The sequence below is a fragment of the Protopterus annectens genome, chromosome 12.part0 (genome assembly GCF_019279795.1).
Source record: "Protopterus annectens isolate FY-2018-M chromosome 12.part0, PAN1.0, whole genome shotgun sequence".
Lineage (NCBI taxonomy): Eukaryota > Metazoa > Chordata > Ceratodontiformes > Protopteridae > Protopterus > Protopterus annectens.
The window spans coordinates 1317408732-1317424978 of NC_056746.1; the positions used below are offsets into that span (position 1 = coordinate 1317408732).

The 16247-nt window shown below is 37.1% G+C and overlaps 1 protein-coding gene across 1 annotated transcript in view; it reads right to left on the reverse strand.

The window, feature by feature from the left end:
- The window catches only part of CDH4 (cadherin 4), a 2239932-nt gene that overhangs the window by 1847975 nt on the left and 375710 nt on the right, over positions 1–16247 (reverse strand). The window contains exon 2 of the mRNA XM_044090376.1: positions 13724–13900. Coding sequence (XP_043946311.1) covers positions 13724–13900 — 177 coding nt within the window. The remainder of the gene's footprint in view (positions 1–13723; positions 13901–16247) is intronic.

The following is a 16247-nucleotide window of genomic DNA, read 5'->3' on the forward strand; positions in this document are numbered from 1 at the left end:
TGTATTAGTAGTGGTGGTGGTGGTGCTGCAGTAGCATTGTCACTTCACAGTAAGATGTTGTCCTGTTTGATTCTCAGCTAGAGTGTCTTCTGTGTGGAGACATGTATGAATGGGCGTACCTTTGTTGAAGGTTGTGCATCAGGGCTGACAACTCAGCATGCAAAAATCTACTGCCAATCATTAGCAGACCAGAGTTCCACTGTGGCGACCCCTAACCGGGAAAAGCCGAAAGACACAACAACAACATTAGTAGTTTTTTTTTCTTGAAAAATAAACTGAGGTACAGTAAAGTCTGATAAATACCCTTAAGTGAATAGGCATATGGATTATATAAATCTATAATCCATAAATGTACTTATTTATCAAATAATTCAATCATTTATTAATTTTTTATACTATGTTTACTGGTTAATGATTTAGTTTTCCTAGATTTTTTCAATCTGTTTGATTGTTGTAGATGATTTTTTTAATTGGCTGCTGTGTATAACTCTCTTTTTTTTCTCAGTTTATGTTTCACAGTTTTGAGCATAACAATAACAGATGTTAGACCAATTTTTAGGATGATTTGGTTATTTTTTGCCTGTGCTTTCTGCTTGAGGTTATTGGGCTTAGAAACAAATTTTGGTGGTATTGATTAAGTTCATGTCATGGGAAGATGTGTCCTAGAGATGGTAGCAGAGCTTTGGCTCTTGAGGCCTAGACTGTCAGATGGTTGATCAGGAAGGAGGATGGTTCTAGATCTTAAGATGGACATTGAATTACTCCATATGATATGCTTAGAAAATGTCTTTTGAATGTTTAAATGAGTACATGGTACTAAGGTGGGAATTTTAGCAGTTTTTTTGGGTTTGTCTATAATTGAATGTGTTATCTGGGGGAATATAAGTAGACACATTTTACTATACTGTATATGCTTCTATATTTCATGAAATGCTTATCAATACAGTTTGTAATATTATTTGTGTGTGTGCATTTGTGTTTGTGTGTTTTGCAATTTTTAAGGTTTTGTTGTTACGATTTGCTGTTCCACTTTGGAAATGGCAAGGTAATTCTTTCCTGATACAGAAATGTCTTTACAGTTTTACTGACACTTAAGTGTACTGGTCATGATCTGAAAAAAGGGCAAGTAACAAACCTTTGGACTTGGCTTTAATCTCCTTACCATAAACAATACAAAATTATACAGTTGTTGATACAAAAAGAATGCTGCTTTTGCATTTTATTTTGTTGATAAGGTCTAGAAAGAAAAGTTATCAACTAGTTCTTACAGATGGAATACTTAACATTGACAATTAACTCATGATTATGTAGTAGTCAAACTACAATATAAAGAACTATCTCTTTCTCTAAATATGTAAAATTTCTCCTTACCCTCAAAGCTTTGCAGCCATATGTAAATTACAGTCTAGCACCTACCATGACATCATTTTATGGGTGGGGTTATAGAAAAAACTAAGTAAAAGCAAAAACAAAATAAATAAATAACACACTATAATCTTAATTTTTTGCAAATTCCCTTGCAATTCTAAGATGAGGGACACAATAAGAAATAAATTAGTTGAAAAGCAAAGATGCTTCTGAACATGACAGTGCATTATAATGGATTATTCTATGACTTTTGTAGTGAGTAGATATACTTTTTTTACGTTTAATATCTTTTGCAAAACTGGCTTCCCGAGCTCCTTGAAACTAAACTACTTCCATGCAAAATGCACAGCATCCAGCATCGTTAACTCTAGGACATTACTGCTCATATCCAAAACAAGAGCAACATAAATCATTACAAAACTTGTTTAGAGTTAGGCCCTCCTGTACATCTACAATTCCTTAATCATAAATGGTAAATCTGAGACAGGGCTGACCTTAGGCCAATTGGACCTATTAGCCCAGTAGGGCCCTACTCCAATAGGGGGCCCAGCACTGGGTTGTGGCAGGAGCACTATATCTTATGTGACCCACAAGAAAAGTATAAGATACACTATAGCAAAGTGCAGGTCATTTTCCTACCTACCTTACTTCTGGGGTAGCTACAAATCTCTTTAGAGAAACAGACTACATTTCCCATTATTCATTGCACTAGTAGCGACTATAATATCATTAATACTCCAACTTTGTGACACTAGTATCTCTCACAGTGTTAGCTGTTCATTTTCTCACAGTGGCTGCTGCTGTCGAATACTCATTTTGGATACCACTAAAGTTACTAATGCAGAAGATAGTAAGGCCATGTTTAATATGAAGACTGAAAGTGGTCATATGTTCTCTTGCTGATATGGGGTGCACAACTGGCTCTTAATGAATATGATTATAAAAAAATAAATGTGGAATAGTCAGCCTCAGGAAATATAAAAACAAGTACCTGTAAGCACGAAAAATTAACAGATACTGTGATGTGAGGTAACTTCTAATCACATGACTTATGACAAGATGCTATGAGATCAATAGTATTGCAGTGAAACACTCGCTGCAGATACGGATAGGATCAAACTAATCCAGGAGAAGTGAACCACAGGGTATGTATGTTGATTCAAGAGAGAGAGAGGTAGATATTAAAATATTTTCACATGGCTAAAACAGAAAAGTAGTTCCAGAAACAGTTTGACTCACAGGGACACTACAAGGAAACCATAGTTTCAGAGTCACTTACAAAATGTATGGCGGGGGCAGACAAATAGAAACTCAAAGGTAGAAAATGTCTATGCTGGATTTTGAAGGAGATTTAGGGGGAGTGAGATGCAGAGAGCAGAACTTATGTGTGTTTTGTGTATTCTTCTCTGTTCAGTTACAGGCTTGCTGTTCCTGAACTGTTTGAAAGTTTTGAGGCCATTTTGCTCAAGGTTAAACTCTTTCTGCTCAAAGTTGTTTCTTTTTTTTTTTCCTTAGAACTGCTCTGTTAGGAACCTAAACAGTTTACACATACACTAAAAGTGCAGCACTTGTTCCAAATAGCTTTATCTTCGTAAAATTTACCTAAACAGCAGGGCCTCCAAAAAGCAGACCCAAAAGCACTGCAAACCAAATACACACACAAAACAACACATAAACAACAAAATCAGTGTACTAAACACACAAAAAGTAAAAAAAAAAAAGTATAATGCTGCTGCTGCTCAATCTCATCAAGTCTCAATCTCAAGATGGGCCCCTTTCTCAGTATGGAGAACATCGATGTCTGTGCTGTGACAGAAAACCTGCCTCAAACAAGGCTCCTGAGAGCCCCCCAGCACTATCAGGTTTCACTCTTCATCATGTTCCCCGCCCCAAAATACGGACAACACCAAGAAGATCATTATAAAGTAAAACTAAGAAAAATCAAAAAAAAAGGCAAAAGAGAATTGAAAGAAATTTTGCAAAAAGACAAGAAAATCAAATCATAAGGCCTTTAGCAGCTTCTTTAAGTTAGGAAACTCCCCAGCTCAGAATTAGTTCAGTTCAATATGAGATTACTGAACCTACACTACACACATACACAACATGCTGACTGACAGGTTCAGTGCAAACCAAACCCCAAAAGGAGGAGATATCTATACAGAGGATTTGCCCCCCCAAACATCTGCTTGCCCTTTATCTGCAAAGCCATGGAGAGGATCATAATGGAACAACTATAAATAAAGACATAGGAACTTGCAGACTTTGGATCCACCCAGTTTGGCTTTGTCAAAGGCAGGTATCATCGAACTCATCAGCTTGAATGTAAAAATACATCACACAAGATGGGTGTTGCAAACTGGCTAAGGACAGAACCCACAGAGTCAGGAGAGCTGCTGGAGCCATGTCAGACTCAAAGCCTGTCACAAGTGGTGTCCCACAGGGCTCAGTCCTGGGTCCACTTCACATCTGACAATATCCTTCAGAAGGCCCTCCACAGAAATGGATAACTGGTGCCAGAGCCATGGCCTAAAGTTAAATGTCAAGAAATGCATAGTCATACCACCCCTAGCTACCATATAGGTGCAATCCTGAGCACACAGAAGAAGTCATCAGGATCTGGGACCCAGGTTTGACAGTAGCTTTTTTTTGACACTCATGTTGCTAAAAAAGTAGTAAAACCTTCTCTACATTTGCCCACCTGATCATGAAGGATTCACATCTAGATCATAAGACTATGACTGACTGCAAATGCCCCATTCGATATATCTGACCGACACCTGCAGCACAGCTGGAAAGGCCCCAAAAAGTTCCTCAAAAAAGATAAAGGGTCTCAAAAATATGTCTTATGCTGCCCGACTGAATGAATATGCTTCCAAAAAAAAAAAATCTAGAGAACCCAGAACCACAAGGGGGAGACTTAAACCTGACATGGTTATTAATAGAACGTGCTGGAGGGACAGATTCATCACCCAGAGACCCCTAATAAATGCCCTTGGGCAGATAGCCTAGTATGAACCTATGAACCTAATCCATAGGAGTTTCCTCCAGACATTCTGATTTCCACTCAACTGTAAAGCCATGCTGCTTACTGGCTATCGTAATGTTTCTCTGCATATAATCCTTACCACTGTCTTTGCAGCCTGAGCTATGGCTGCATTAGTCCACTTATCTAGTTTAACAAATAATTATGTAAATAAAAATAAACTTTCAGAAATAGTTTTAAGTGTGGAAGTGTGTGAACACTGCTGCTTCTAAGGAGAGCGCTGAGATGATGAATTATTATTATTATTATTATTATTATTACTATACATTCTGAGGAAGTAAAGCAGTTTTATGACTGCAGCAAGGTATGAGAATTAGCTGGGGATGAGACTTGAACACTTCAGAAAAGGTGCAGGAGGTGATTTTAAATCCACAAAGGAGGAAACGGGTACTGTGATATGAATGCTTAACTGAGTCTGGAATTTTTCCATAATTGTTTGACCTGGCTATCTCCCCAAAATCATTAAGCACATCCCTACTGACTCAATTTTTTTGAGTTCTTGGTATCCCCAGCCCACTGGGCATGGAGACAAGAACTGTAGCCTGCTATGAGTCAAACGATTTTACCAGATTTCATGTTTCAGTTTAACTTCAGAGTAGCTTGGTATGCTTAGTGCTATGTTTTTTTTATTTTATATAAGGTAATAAATAATGGTTTTGTTTTGAATAAACATTAATAACATACATTCGTGATTTTTTTATTGAAATATTCTGATGTCCAGGATACCACAGGATGGACATCGGGTTGGGTGGAGGTGGAGTGGTAGATGGGTTGAAGGACCCTATCAAAAGGGTCCATTTTGGGACCTGCTGTTGCCAAGGCCAGCCTTCATCTGATATATAGTGGGTCTATATCATTTAAATAAAAATAAAAAATGTCGATTGCTGTAAACAGTCAAAATGCCGATAATCGATGTCTGTTTTGTGAGATTGCAGTACAGTGAAGACTGGGAAATGTGCCCTTTCCTCACCATAGTGTGATCTCGGAGTTGGTATATATAATTAGCAGGGGTGGTGTGGGGTGGGGGGTGCAGCCCCCCAGAATAAAGGATTAGATTATTGTCATTTTCGCTATTTATAGTGCTCGACATTTTGAACTTTCGTTTAAATGATATAGACCTTATATAGTGACTCAGTGAATGAACAAAGAAACCTTTAAAGTGTACGTTTTCTCCACTCTTTTCTTCTTCCTTGTCATTGCAGTTTCACACTGCAGACGGCAGTGTCAGGCCTAGCAGAGTAATAAATACTTGAAGTATAAGATATCCAGTCAAGTTCAACCTCAGCAATGTATACAAGGGTAACAGGATGAGCGGATTTATCCTACAATGATTTATAGCCTAAACTGTTGAAATGATTTATGATGTTCTGTATGATGAGGTTAGGGGCTGTACTCCCTTTTTATATCAGAGCTTAGTTTTATATTTAAGAGTTAGCTGAGGTCACAGAGTAAATGTGCTTGAATGCATTTGTAAATACTTTTTATTAGTTGTTATGTGTTATTTAAGTTACTGTTTTGGTAGCTGTTGTAGTAAGTGTTAGCAGTATGTAGAGGGGAATTATACATTAACAATACCCTTTGAGAACATAAGTTCTCCTTAACTGATGATGTAAGTAAAGTGTAAATAACTTTTGATAATGCAGGTACAGTGAAAATAGCTTACTGATAAGAGAAGTAAATCTTAAATTGGCATACACAGCACATATGTCGTCAACTTTCCCATTGTTGCATAGCAGTGTTATGGAGTAATTTGTTTTTAGTTATTCTAGCACTGTTAATCATCACACATGTGTGCGCATGCATACACACACAGTGTCTTTTCCCATCATGTTCTTAACATTAATCTCATATCACCATATATAATCAGTTGAGAAAACATACAGCCTAAAGCAAAAGTCCATGCTCATTGGTTTATTCCCTGCAGTTATTCAAGTGTCATTTTGATTTATCACATTTCCTGAAAATAAAACACATATCCCCTCCATTTCTGTTATAAATTCAGGTAACTGTGACTAAATGAATTCACATTTTCCACAAGCTGAGATTGGACTTAGTATCAATTAATTAGACTTATTTGAATAAGTGTGAGCTGTTTAGTACTCCTGCAAATATATGAGATAAATGCTTTAACAAATATTGCATGCATGACATGTTCATTTGTATGGGGAGAAAATTAAAACACATATGCTTGAATCTTAACAGTTGTAAAACACCAACTAAGTGCACTCCCGATTTCTGGAGCTTGACTGCTAAACACTGAAAATCATTTTTTTAATTTGTATATATATATATATATATATATATATATATATATATATATATATATATATATATATATATCTTGGAGGATGTCATATCCATATCACATCTGTTTGCATTTGTTGTAGGAATGCAAATATTACTAGAGTTTTTTTTTTTTTTTATTTTCACTCAGACACAGAGCAATAGCACACTAATGATTAAAAAAAATATTCAGCCAACAGAAAGACTACAGCTACTGGGATTACTGGAAAATATAATTTGCTAACTTTATAGACATTACCATTTTAAAAATCCAAGCTGTAAAAAGCCTGATACAAGCCAAATATATACTGCTCTTTGAAAAAATGTGTTTCTACAAATTATATGTTGAACTTCTCGATCCATTATGACCAGACAGAAATTATAAAAATGTAGCAGAATAATATTTAACAAATGGTGTCATAAGGTTTTATCTTCTACAAATGAAACACTGCAATATCTTCTTCACTTGATGTTATTAAATTTAATGTGCTTTTTACTTGCCAGCATTATTAACATTTGAATAAAGTGCTATAATAGAAAGGTACGTTGAACAATGCAGAGTACACAAAAGACCTGTAGATAACAACATCAATTAGGTGACAATTTGGTGAACACAATAAAAAATAAGTGCACTCCGATATTTTACATTCTGATTGCCCAATGACCATTCAGCAAAAGTGATGTTCTGTTAGCAGTTAATCGAAGCCGAATTTCAAAGTCATATATTACATATTATGGGAGTGGAAATAAAATAAACCCAGAATTAGTTGTATATCCATACATTCATTTTACTTATATTTGTTGGTTTAGCTTGTCCCACTATTTATATTCTATTATAAAAAGATGGCAGAGTTGGTATTTGCATTCAGCAGATATAATTTACCTAGCACAGCACACTAGGGAATTCCTTACTTTTTTATTTGATTGGGTAAAAAAAGTAATTATTAAGAGTATAAATTTATGTGATCATGGCTACACAGAAAAATATTAAATGCATAAACAAATAAAAAGCTACTTTTTCATTAAGTGATAACAGATCTTTTATGACTTGGTCGCCTACCAGCTTAGGTAGATGAGACCTCATTTTAATGTCTCATAAAAGGGGTAGCACCTTCCTTAAGTTACAGCACATTGTAAATAGTAGAACATGGTTTCAAACAACTGATGCGAGTCCAGAAACCATTGCTTTCTGAACTACTTTGTGTCAAAGGCATGTTTCTCACTGAACCACTGAGGTCAATGTTTGTATATTTATGTAAATAGCTAGACAGACAATTTGTTAGACAGTCCAGTCCATACAAGGCCCTGCCTAAAGATTACTTGGTAAGGTCAACTAATATATACATGGTCCTACTTAAAGGATAAATGTTATGATCAGATAGTTTATACAATTTTCTAACTAAAGTCTTTCTAACTTGTCAATCAGTGCACCTCACTAAGGCTACTTTATTTCTAAGTCACTTGCTTACCATCAGCTAAAATTCTTGCATCATTTTTTAATCATCTAACGTATATATTTGGCAACACTGCTTGGTTTATGTAAATTTTCTCTTCATAAATGCACTCCTCCTTGACTTTATTAATTCTTCTCTGATATTTAAACTCTTTATTGTTCTCTCCCCCCTCTCTCTCTTTATTGCTTTCTGTTTTTTTCTTTAAGGATTCTAACTCCTAAACAGATAGGAAGGCTGGGAAAAACTGTACACTTTGGGGATGATGGGAACAATGCACTTAACTCAGCCAGGCCTCTGATGAAAACATTTTCTTTCCAAATACAATGTTAGCAATCAGGGTTACAGGCATTAAAATCCCGAGACTAAAACTGACCCACTGAGATAAGAGTTCTATGACAAAAAAGAAAGAAGTTGAATAACTAAATAAATAAAAATGGCCAGGATAAGCATCTTTTTGTCTGTTCTCTCAGGCAGAGGAAGACAAATGATCATGTTAGAGACCTTTTGCCACTTTGATGACAAAGTAAGATGTGTAGATGCTTTAGCCTGGTGTTGGCTACATCTTAAGCCTGCATGTGATTATTGGCATCCATGTGCACACTCCATGCAGGCTCCTTGCTGAGGTGTAGCTAGGTCATCGGGTACCTTGAGTAGCTCCCCAGTCTGCTGCACCCAACAATAAATAAATAAATTCATTTATTTTATTTAACATTTGTTTATCGGGAAAGTCTGACTTGGAACAAAGCCAATTTTCAGAGGAGGCCCTGGGAGAAATGCTCCAGGTGCATGTCTTTGTAACGTGGGAGGAAACCAGAGCCCCTGGAGGAAACCCACATGGACACAGGGAGGACATGCAGACTCTGCACAGAAGGTAGATGAGACAATGCAACCTGTGCACCACAAATAATTAAATAAATAAAGTCTTCCACTCTGGACACAACTGTAACAAGCTCCTTGCTACAGTTACTAACAGCAGCTGAGCTGCTAAATCCTACCATGAATGCAATATTGTCATTAATTTAAGAAGCTGTAATATAGCATGTGCCTGCTTAAATGAATGCCAGTATTGCACTTGCACTCCAGCATTAACTGCTGATTGTGCCTCCTCCAAAAGCTTGCACCTTGAGCAGTATCTATTCTCTCCACCCTAGTTATTGCTCTGCTACTCAACACGTTAGCCCAGTGTCTGCACCTACGTCCTGCATCAATATGCCATTAGTGGTGCCCATTTTGTTTGTGTGTGTTCTTTCTCTCTTTTTTACTTTATTCATTTGCTAGCCAGGTACATTCACTACGCAAAATGGCCTCTTTCCATAGGTGGCCCAGGAATACTCCCTGGTAATGTGACTTGCTGAGAGTTAACCCAGCAGGCAAATGTGGGCCTACAGAGTTATAGCTGTCACTACAGGATGAAGCTCATTAGCTCCTTATAGCCTTAGATTTCTGCACCGATGTACCAAACAGCCCCATGTTCATTCAAACAGCAAAGCTGAAAATACTAGGAGGCTGGGTCAAAACTGATGTATGAAAGGATTTTCCTGATGCACTCTCTATCCTCATGTGACAGTGGTAGGTAACAGGTTATAGCTCACTGCATAAGGAGGTAGAGCAGGGTGATGGAAGGGGGTTATATTAATGAGATCAGGAAAAGATACTTATAAAAAATAAGTGCTTACTTCAGAGATTTGCACCAGAATTGTAATATTACTCTTACAGTTCTTCCATCGAATTGCACATATATGCACTGTCTTCTAAATTTTAGAAGAATCTATTTTCAATAAATTAAAAAATAAAGAAGAAAAAAAACAATTAAACACAGATATAAGAAACTACATTCAATGAACCATTCTGTAGCAGGCTTTGTTCTAATCATCCAAAGTGCATCTGAAATGAGTGTTGTCATACATTTCAAGGACAGGTTGTTAGCTTCAGTTCTACATTAATGGAGTGGCTGTTCATGGACATGTTTTCGAAGGATATATACAGTACACTTGCCATCTGTTATGAACATTTTCTGCTTCCATCTCACATAAATGTATTTGTTAATCTTATCGGGACACTAAAATTGCCGTACAGGTTAACAGATGAATATATCCTGTCAGTTTCACTAGTGACATGTAATAAATACTGTTGTTTATCCAGTGTTGACATACACAATGCCAACATGATGTTGTTGCCAAGCAGACATATGTGAGCAGAGCTGGTATATTCTCTAGCCTAGTGGTTACCATCACCACTAAGGTCAGTGTATGAACTGTAAAGCAATGGTGGAAGATGATATGTTTCTGGATACACTGACAGATTCCTCCTGCAAATCAGAAAGGAATAAATATGAAAATAGTGACTAGTTTAGTAGCTGTCCCTGGATTCCTATTCCCAGTGTTTGAATCAACAACAATTTTGCCATTGTGGGTAGATTAGTGTCATTCCAGTGTCTTTCACTGCCACTGTCAGAATGCACCGTAGGTGTACTGTACTTTTATTTTCCAGCCACCAGAAATATATTTCTTTCTTGTGGAGTGGAGGGGGGGGGGGCTACAAGACAGCACAGCATGCTACATCCCTGTATGATGGTCTGACCATTGACACTTGCTGTAGTCAATGATGCAATTACTACAATGATTATATACAGTACTGTGTGTCGTATTACTCTAAATGTGCTGTAATGGACATTGCTTCAACCACTATTCCCTTTGGCCACTGCACCTCATACATGACCAAAGGATGAGTCATAAAAGTGTCAGCCTTCCTAGTCATGACTGCAGATTGGGCTTAATTTGCATAATACTATAATGAAGAAACTGCTGTGGGATACCTTCCTATTGGCTGGTGAGCATTGCTGTCATGGTGTGGGGGGTCATGGCTGATTGTGGTTGTAGTAGTGTGTTTGTGTACACTGCACTCCACTGCAGCATGTTCCTGAGCATCATCATTTTAAAATAAATGTTCTGTGCAGTGACATATATATATATATATATATATATATATATATATATATATATATATATATATATGTACACATATATATGCACATATATATGACTGTATTGCTCAGCTATATTGTGCTGAACAGCAGTATTACCATTTGTGAGAATTTCAGCACTGAGCTGGTTATGTGGGGTCCATATTCCTACAAAAATATTCTATATTATGCTCTGTGATTCCCACATTTGTGCATTGTGAACCAAACTGTACATCATTACTTGTATACTGCTGGGTACCTGGATGACTCCAGGTAAGCCGTGATGTATAGCATTACTCCTGGTGGTAGTCTATTTACTATGTGTAGCACTGACATATGATTGGAGTATGTACCAGCCCTATGTAATTGTGGGCCATGTTTATGAGTCTTTCTTTTGTTCACTTTGTTTAACAGTCACTCTAAGTATGTATAAAAATGTTCATGATGGATACACTCTTACTGCTTAAATAACTCATTACCCAGTTTCCTCATTTGTTACAACTAGCAGGAATATAACCACCTTTATCCATTTGAACTTTTGCAATTTGCATAGTGAGCCATACTTCTGTGCTTCAGACACAGCAACTGTAGGAAAACAAATATTTCAAGTAAAAACCTAGAACTTTGTCTAATTCAAGAATGTCATATTGGATTCATTAAAGTCTAAGGAGCATTATTTGTAAAATGACATCCCCAGAAGTACAGACATGCAAAAGTAGAACAGCACTAATGGAAACATATTAAAAGGACACATTTTTTTAGCGGATCAGCCACTTAGAACCCTCAAATAGGATATATTCTCCAGACTTTGTTTTATAATACAATGCTCTCCAACATTATTATATTTTTATAAAAAAAGTTGCAGTTTCAAGAAAATTAGACATTATATTGCTTCTATCAGGCAAAGTGATATTTTCATCAGTACTCAAACAACCTTGTTTTGGGTGGCCACAGTGGTGCAGTGGTTAATGTTGCCGCCTCACAGCAAGAGGCTCTCCAGTTCAACCCTCGCCTGCGTACCTTCTGTGTGGAGTCTGCATGTACTCCCTGTGGTCGAGTGGGTTTCCTACAGGTGCTCCGGTTTCCTCCCACATCCCAAAGACATGCTGTAGGTGGATTGAACACTCTAATTTGGCCCTAGGTGTGAGTGCATGCATGTGTGCCTTCTGTGGAAGGTTGGACGCCAGGCTGGCAACTCAACACCGTAAAACTCCACTGCCAATCATGAGAGGACAGGTGATCCGCTGTGGCGACCCCTAATCGGGAAAAGCCAGAAGAAGAACTCAAAAACCTTGTTTTGGCAAAGTCATAATTCAAAATCAATGGGCCCAATTCCAAAGAACTTGCTCTCAGTGTAAGTCACCACGTACACACACACACACATGCATGCACACACGCACACACACACGCACGCACACGCACACACGCACGCACACATGCGTGCACACACACACACACATACAAACTTAGCACCTTATATAAGAATTCAGCATGGTACAAAATCAGTGAGCAATATCTTTGTAGCACAAAGCAAGAACAATAGATTCTACTTGATATGCCTAAGACATGTAAAAAGATAAATTACATACACAGAGGTGAAAAAAGCCTATAAAAGACTACTCAATCCAAAGAGATACTAGAAAAACCCTTTATAAACAAAATCAAAGATTATTTGCTACATCTCATCTCTTTTTTTTTTTTTTTTAGTTTTAACGGTGCATTCTGGTATGCTGCAGAGCATAACAATATCATATGATGCTGAAAAAGTATTATCAGCTTCTTCTGATACTTAATTTCCTGAAATATACAGTCAGGTGCACTTTAATGGATTTAGGCAGAACACGTAGAATGTGACATCAGAATTCATTGTTTTTAAAACACCAGTCGCAGGCTGTAATAGTTGAAGAGATACTTGGCTGAACAGTTGTCAAAAAGCACTAGAGGTTTTGGATGAAAAATGACGATTAGAATCCATAAACTTGTTCTGATTTGCTTTGCCTTGTGCAGTACACAGCATTTCTTGACAACAAATATTACGTTTTTATCTCCTGACAAAAAGGCAGCTGAAGCTTTTAATCTCTGCATGAAAAACACTTTCATCTGTTAACTTAAAATGCTAATGTACTGTCTCTGGTTTTTCAATCCTGTGATACTCTGTTTTTATACATAGTCAGCAAAGAAACAGGGGTTTAGGTCTTCATGCTACAGTTGTTAAAAATTGTGTGCAATGACACGAGGCTATACATAATATTAAACTTTAATAGCTTATGCTACACTGTACTGTATACTTGTAATGTATTTATAAACTAGAAAATTATTGTTTGCCATGTATGCAAACTAAACATAATGACAAAGATATAGCATATTATATTTTTGTCCTGATTCATAATCATTTGCTAATGCATCCCTGTCATATTTAATCTTATGAGTTAAACATGTAAGGTGCATGGAAGAAAGTTTTTTTTTTTAGTTCTATAATGTGAACTTGAATTAAAAAGTACTAAAATATATGATCAAACAAAAAGCAGAAAATTAAGCTAGTTTCTGGATTGGTATGGCAAAATGAGAGGCCTGGTGATTGTATTTCCTTTAGTAAGAATTATTATCACTTACCAGAACCAGAAAAAGGGGAAATGGGCCTCTGGAATTTTCTGGCACATTGACAGGTGGAATAACCCAATCTCTCTTTTGCCGTCTCAATCCACTGGAGCTCTGCTGTTGACGCCATGGCAACAGGGTGTCACCTGGCACCTGTGGAAACTCTGGATGTGAATCTTTCTTTCCATTTTCCTTTTATATTGGGAGAGAAAGAGAAAAAAAAAGGTCTGTCAGTAACTTAAAAACAACTTTAGAAAATCACATGTCAAGGCAATTGTGGTGGTAGTACCAAACCACGCTGAAGAATGATATAGCTGCAATAAATATGAAAATGAAGTCAACATTTTCCCAGTAAAGGAGGAGTTATGCTCTGCGTTGGCATCACTGCTGTCTAATTTACATGCAGCAATGAAAATGACATAAAAGACTCAAGCTGCCTTCTGCAATTTATCATCTTCATTAAATCATTTATAATTGTGAACAAAGTAAAGACACAACAAGACTTACAGTAAGACTAGTAAGACATACAAATGCTGCCAGGATGCACAGTAGTACAAAATGACAACATAAGTGTTTGTAGTTAACCAAAGATATGCTTTTTTTAATACTTGCATCAAGATGTTTTGAATTTTCATGATTTGTTTGCTACCTGGTAGAACTCTTAAGAAGCATGTTTTAAAAGTTTAACATTTAGGCACAAAATCTTAACTGAACGGATAGCCTGCTATATTACAGGTGTTACAAACTACAATACTCATCATGCACTGTCAATTCATATGTACAACAGAAAGAGCAATTCTGAACAACTGAGCAAGGAAAAGGATGGACTATACTCTGAGATAACTGTTTTAGCTTTGCTACATTACTAAATCTGTATTTATACTGTTTATATAAAGATTTGTAAACCAGACTATTTAACTAAGGAGTGATGATTTATGGCTGAAACAGGAGAACACATACAGTTAAGTGATTTTCTTACAGTCATAGACTATACATACATCTGGCTGGCAGACTCACGGCCCAAAATAGGACAACAGTCACTGGCAGTCAGATGTATTAACCCTTTGAACAATATTATCAACGTTATTAAAATCTATTCATTCATTCACCATTTTTAAGTTATCCATTTAATCCATTTCAAGGTCATGGAGCAGTTAGGCCCTATCCTATCACTCAGTGGCCACAAAACAGAGAAAGTAATCCTGGATGGGATGTCTGCCCGTCACTGGTTAAAAGCAAACAAACAAAACACACACACACGCACTCACAGCATGCCTACCAACAAGCAATTTGGAGGAATAAAAATTTATCAAAAACACATCTTAGGGATCTGGGAGGAAACCGCAGCATGAATACAAAGAATGCAGATGTTTCTGCTGTTTGACCATGTACTTTGGTATTCAAACAAATAGTTCTTATTGATCCACCCATTCATCTAAATATTGTCACGAGTTCAAATTTTTAATCAATACCTCTGAATAAGTCAAACAGGGACAACAAAGAGATATCTTTCTGCTGAATATTTTGCCTCAGATGTATTATTACACAGAAGAAGGGGAAACATGATATTACATTTGCGAATATGTAAGATAAGCCCATCAAGTCTGCTATTTAACTGCGTTGCCTATTTCGCCATTCTTCTTGACATTTTCTCTACCTGATCATGTGTTTTCAAATGCTTCTGTGGATTTTCTTTCCACCAGTTGTTCTGGCAGTCAATACAATGGGTCAAAACTCTCTATAAAAAAGTATTTTAATATATACCAGGAGAGCAGCTGTTCTATGCAATCTGTTATCTGTTTCCCCTCCAAATTCTCCATGCCCTTCATGTTCAGGGTGACCCAGATATGCCTTCTAGACATGATTTTATGCAATTCTCTCATGTTTGCTTACCAACTCTTCTGCCATTAGCTCCACTCCATAATATATCGTATTTATATCATTGTGATCCAAGTGCATTATGGGTGCAGACAGTATGCAGGCCAGCTTCCAAGTGATACCTGTACTTTACCCATCAATATGGTAACTAGTATAGTCTCCATTTCATCTCTCCATATTATGGTGTATGGTGTTTAACAACTGCTTTCCCAAAATCTACCTTATCTCTCTCCCAGACATGGCACCCAACTGCACTTTTTTCGTGAAAACTAACTTCTGGTTGTGTGACCACTAATGAGTATTTTTACGTAAGGGGGTATGAGAGCAAGTAAACAACATTGATTTAACTGTATTTTGTGTGACATTTCAATGCTAGTGAGCTAGCTCTGTACTGCAGAGGCTAACGTCCAGGCAACAGGAGTCCAGTTAGCAGCTCAGGTACCTACTGCAGCTGGCTGGGTGGAAGACGAATGAGGCGGCATTCAACTATTAATCGCTTCATGGGGGGGTAAGGTGTATGGGGGATTGGTGAGAATCAGTTTGTATACCAAGGCTGAAATGGCAGTTGGGTTGCTGTAGTTGTGTGAAGTAGAGGAATGTGTCACCAGGTAGGTGGGGGCATCACCCTTCAGTGCCAATGAACACCCACCTGATGAGTTTA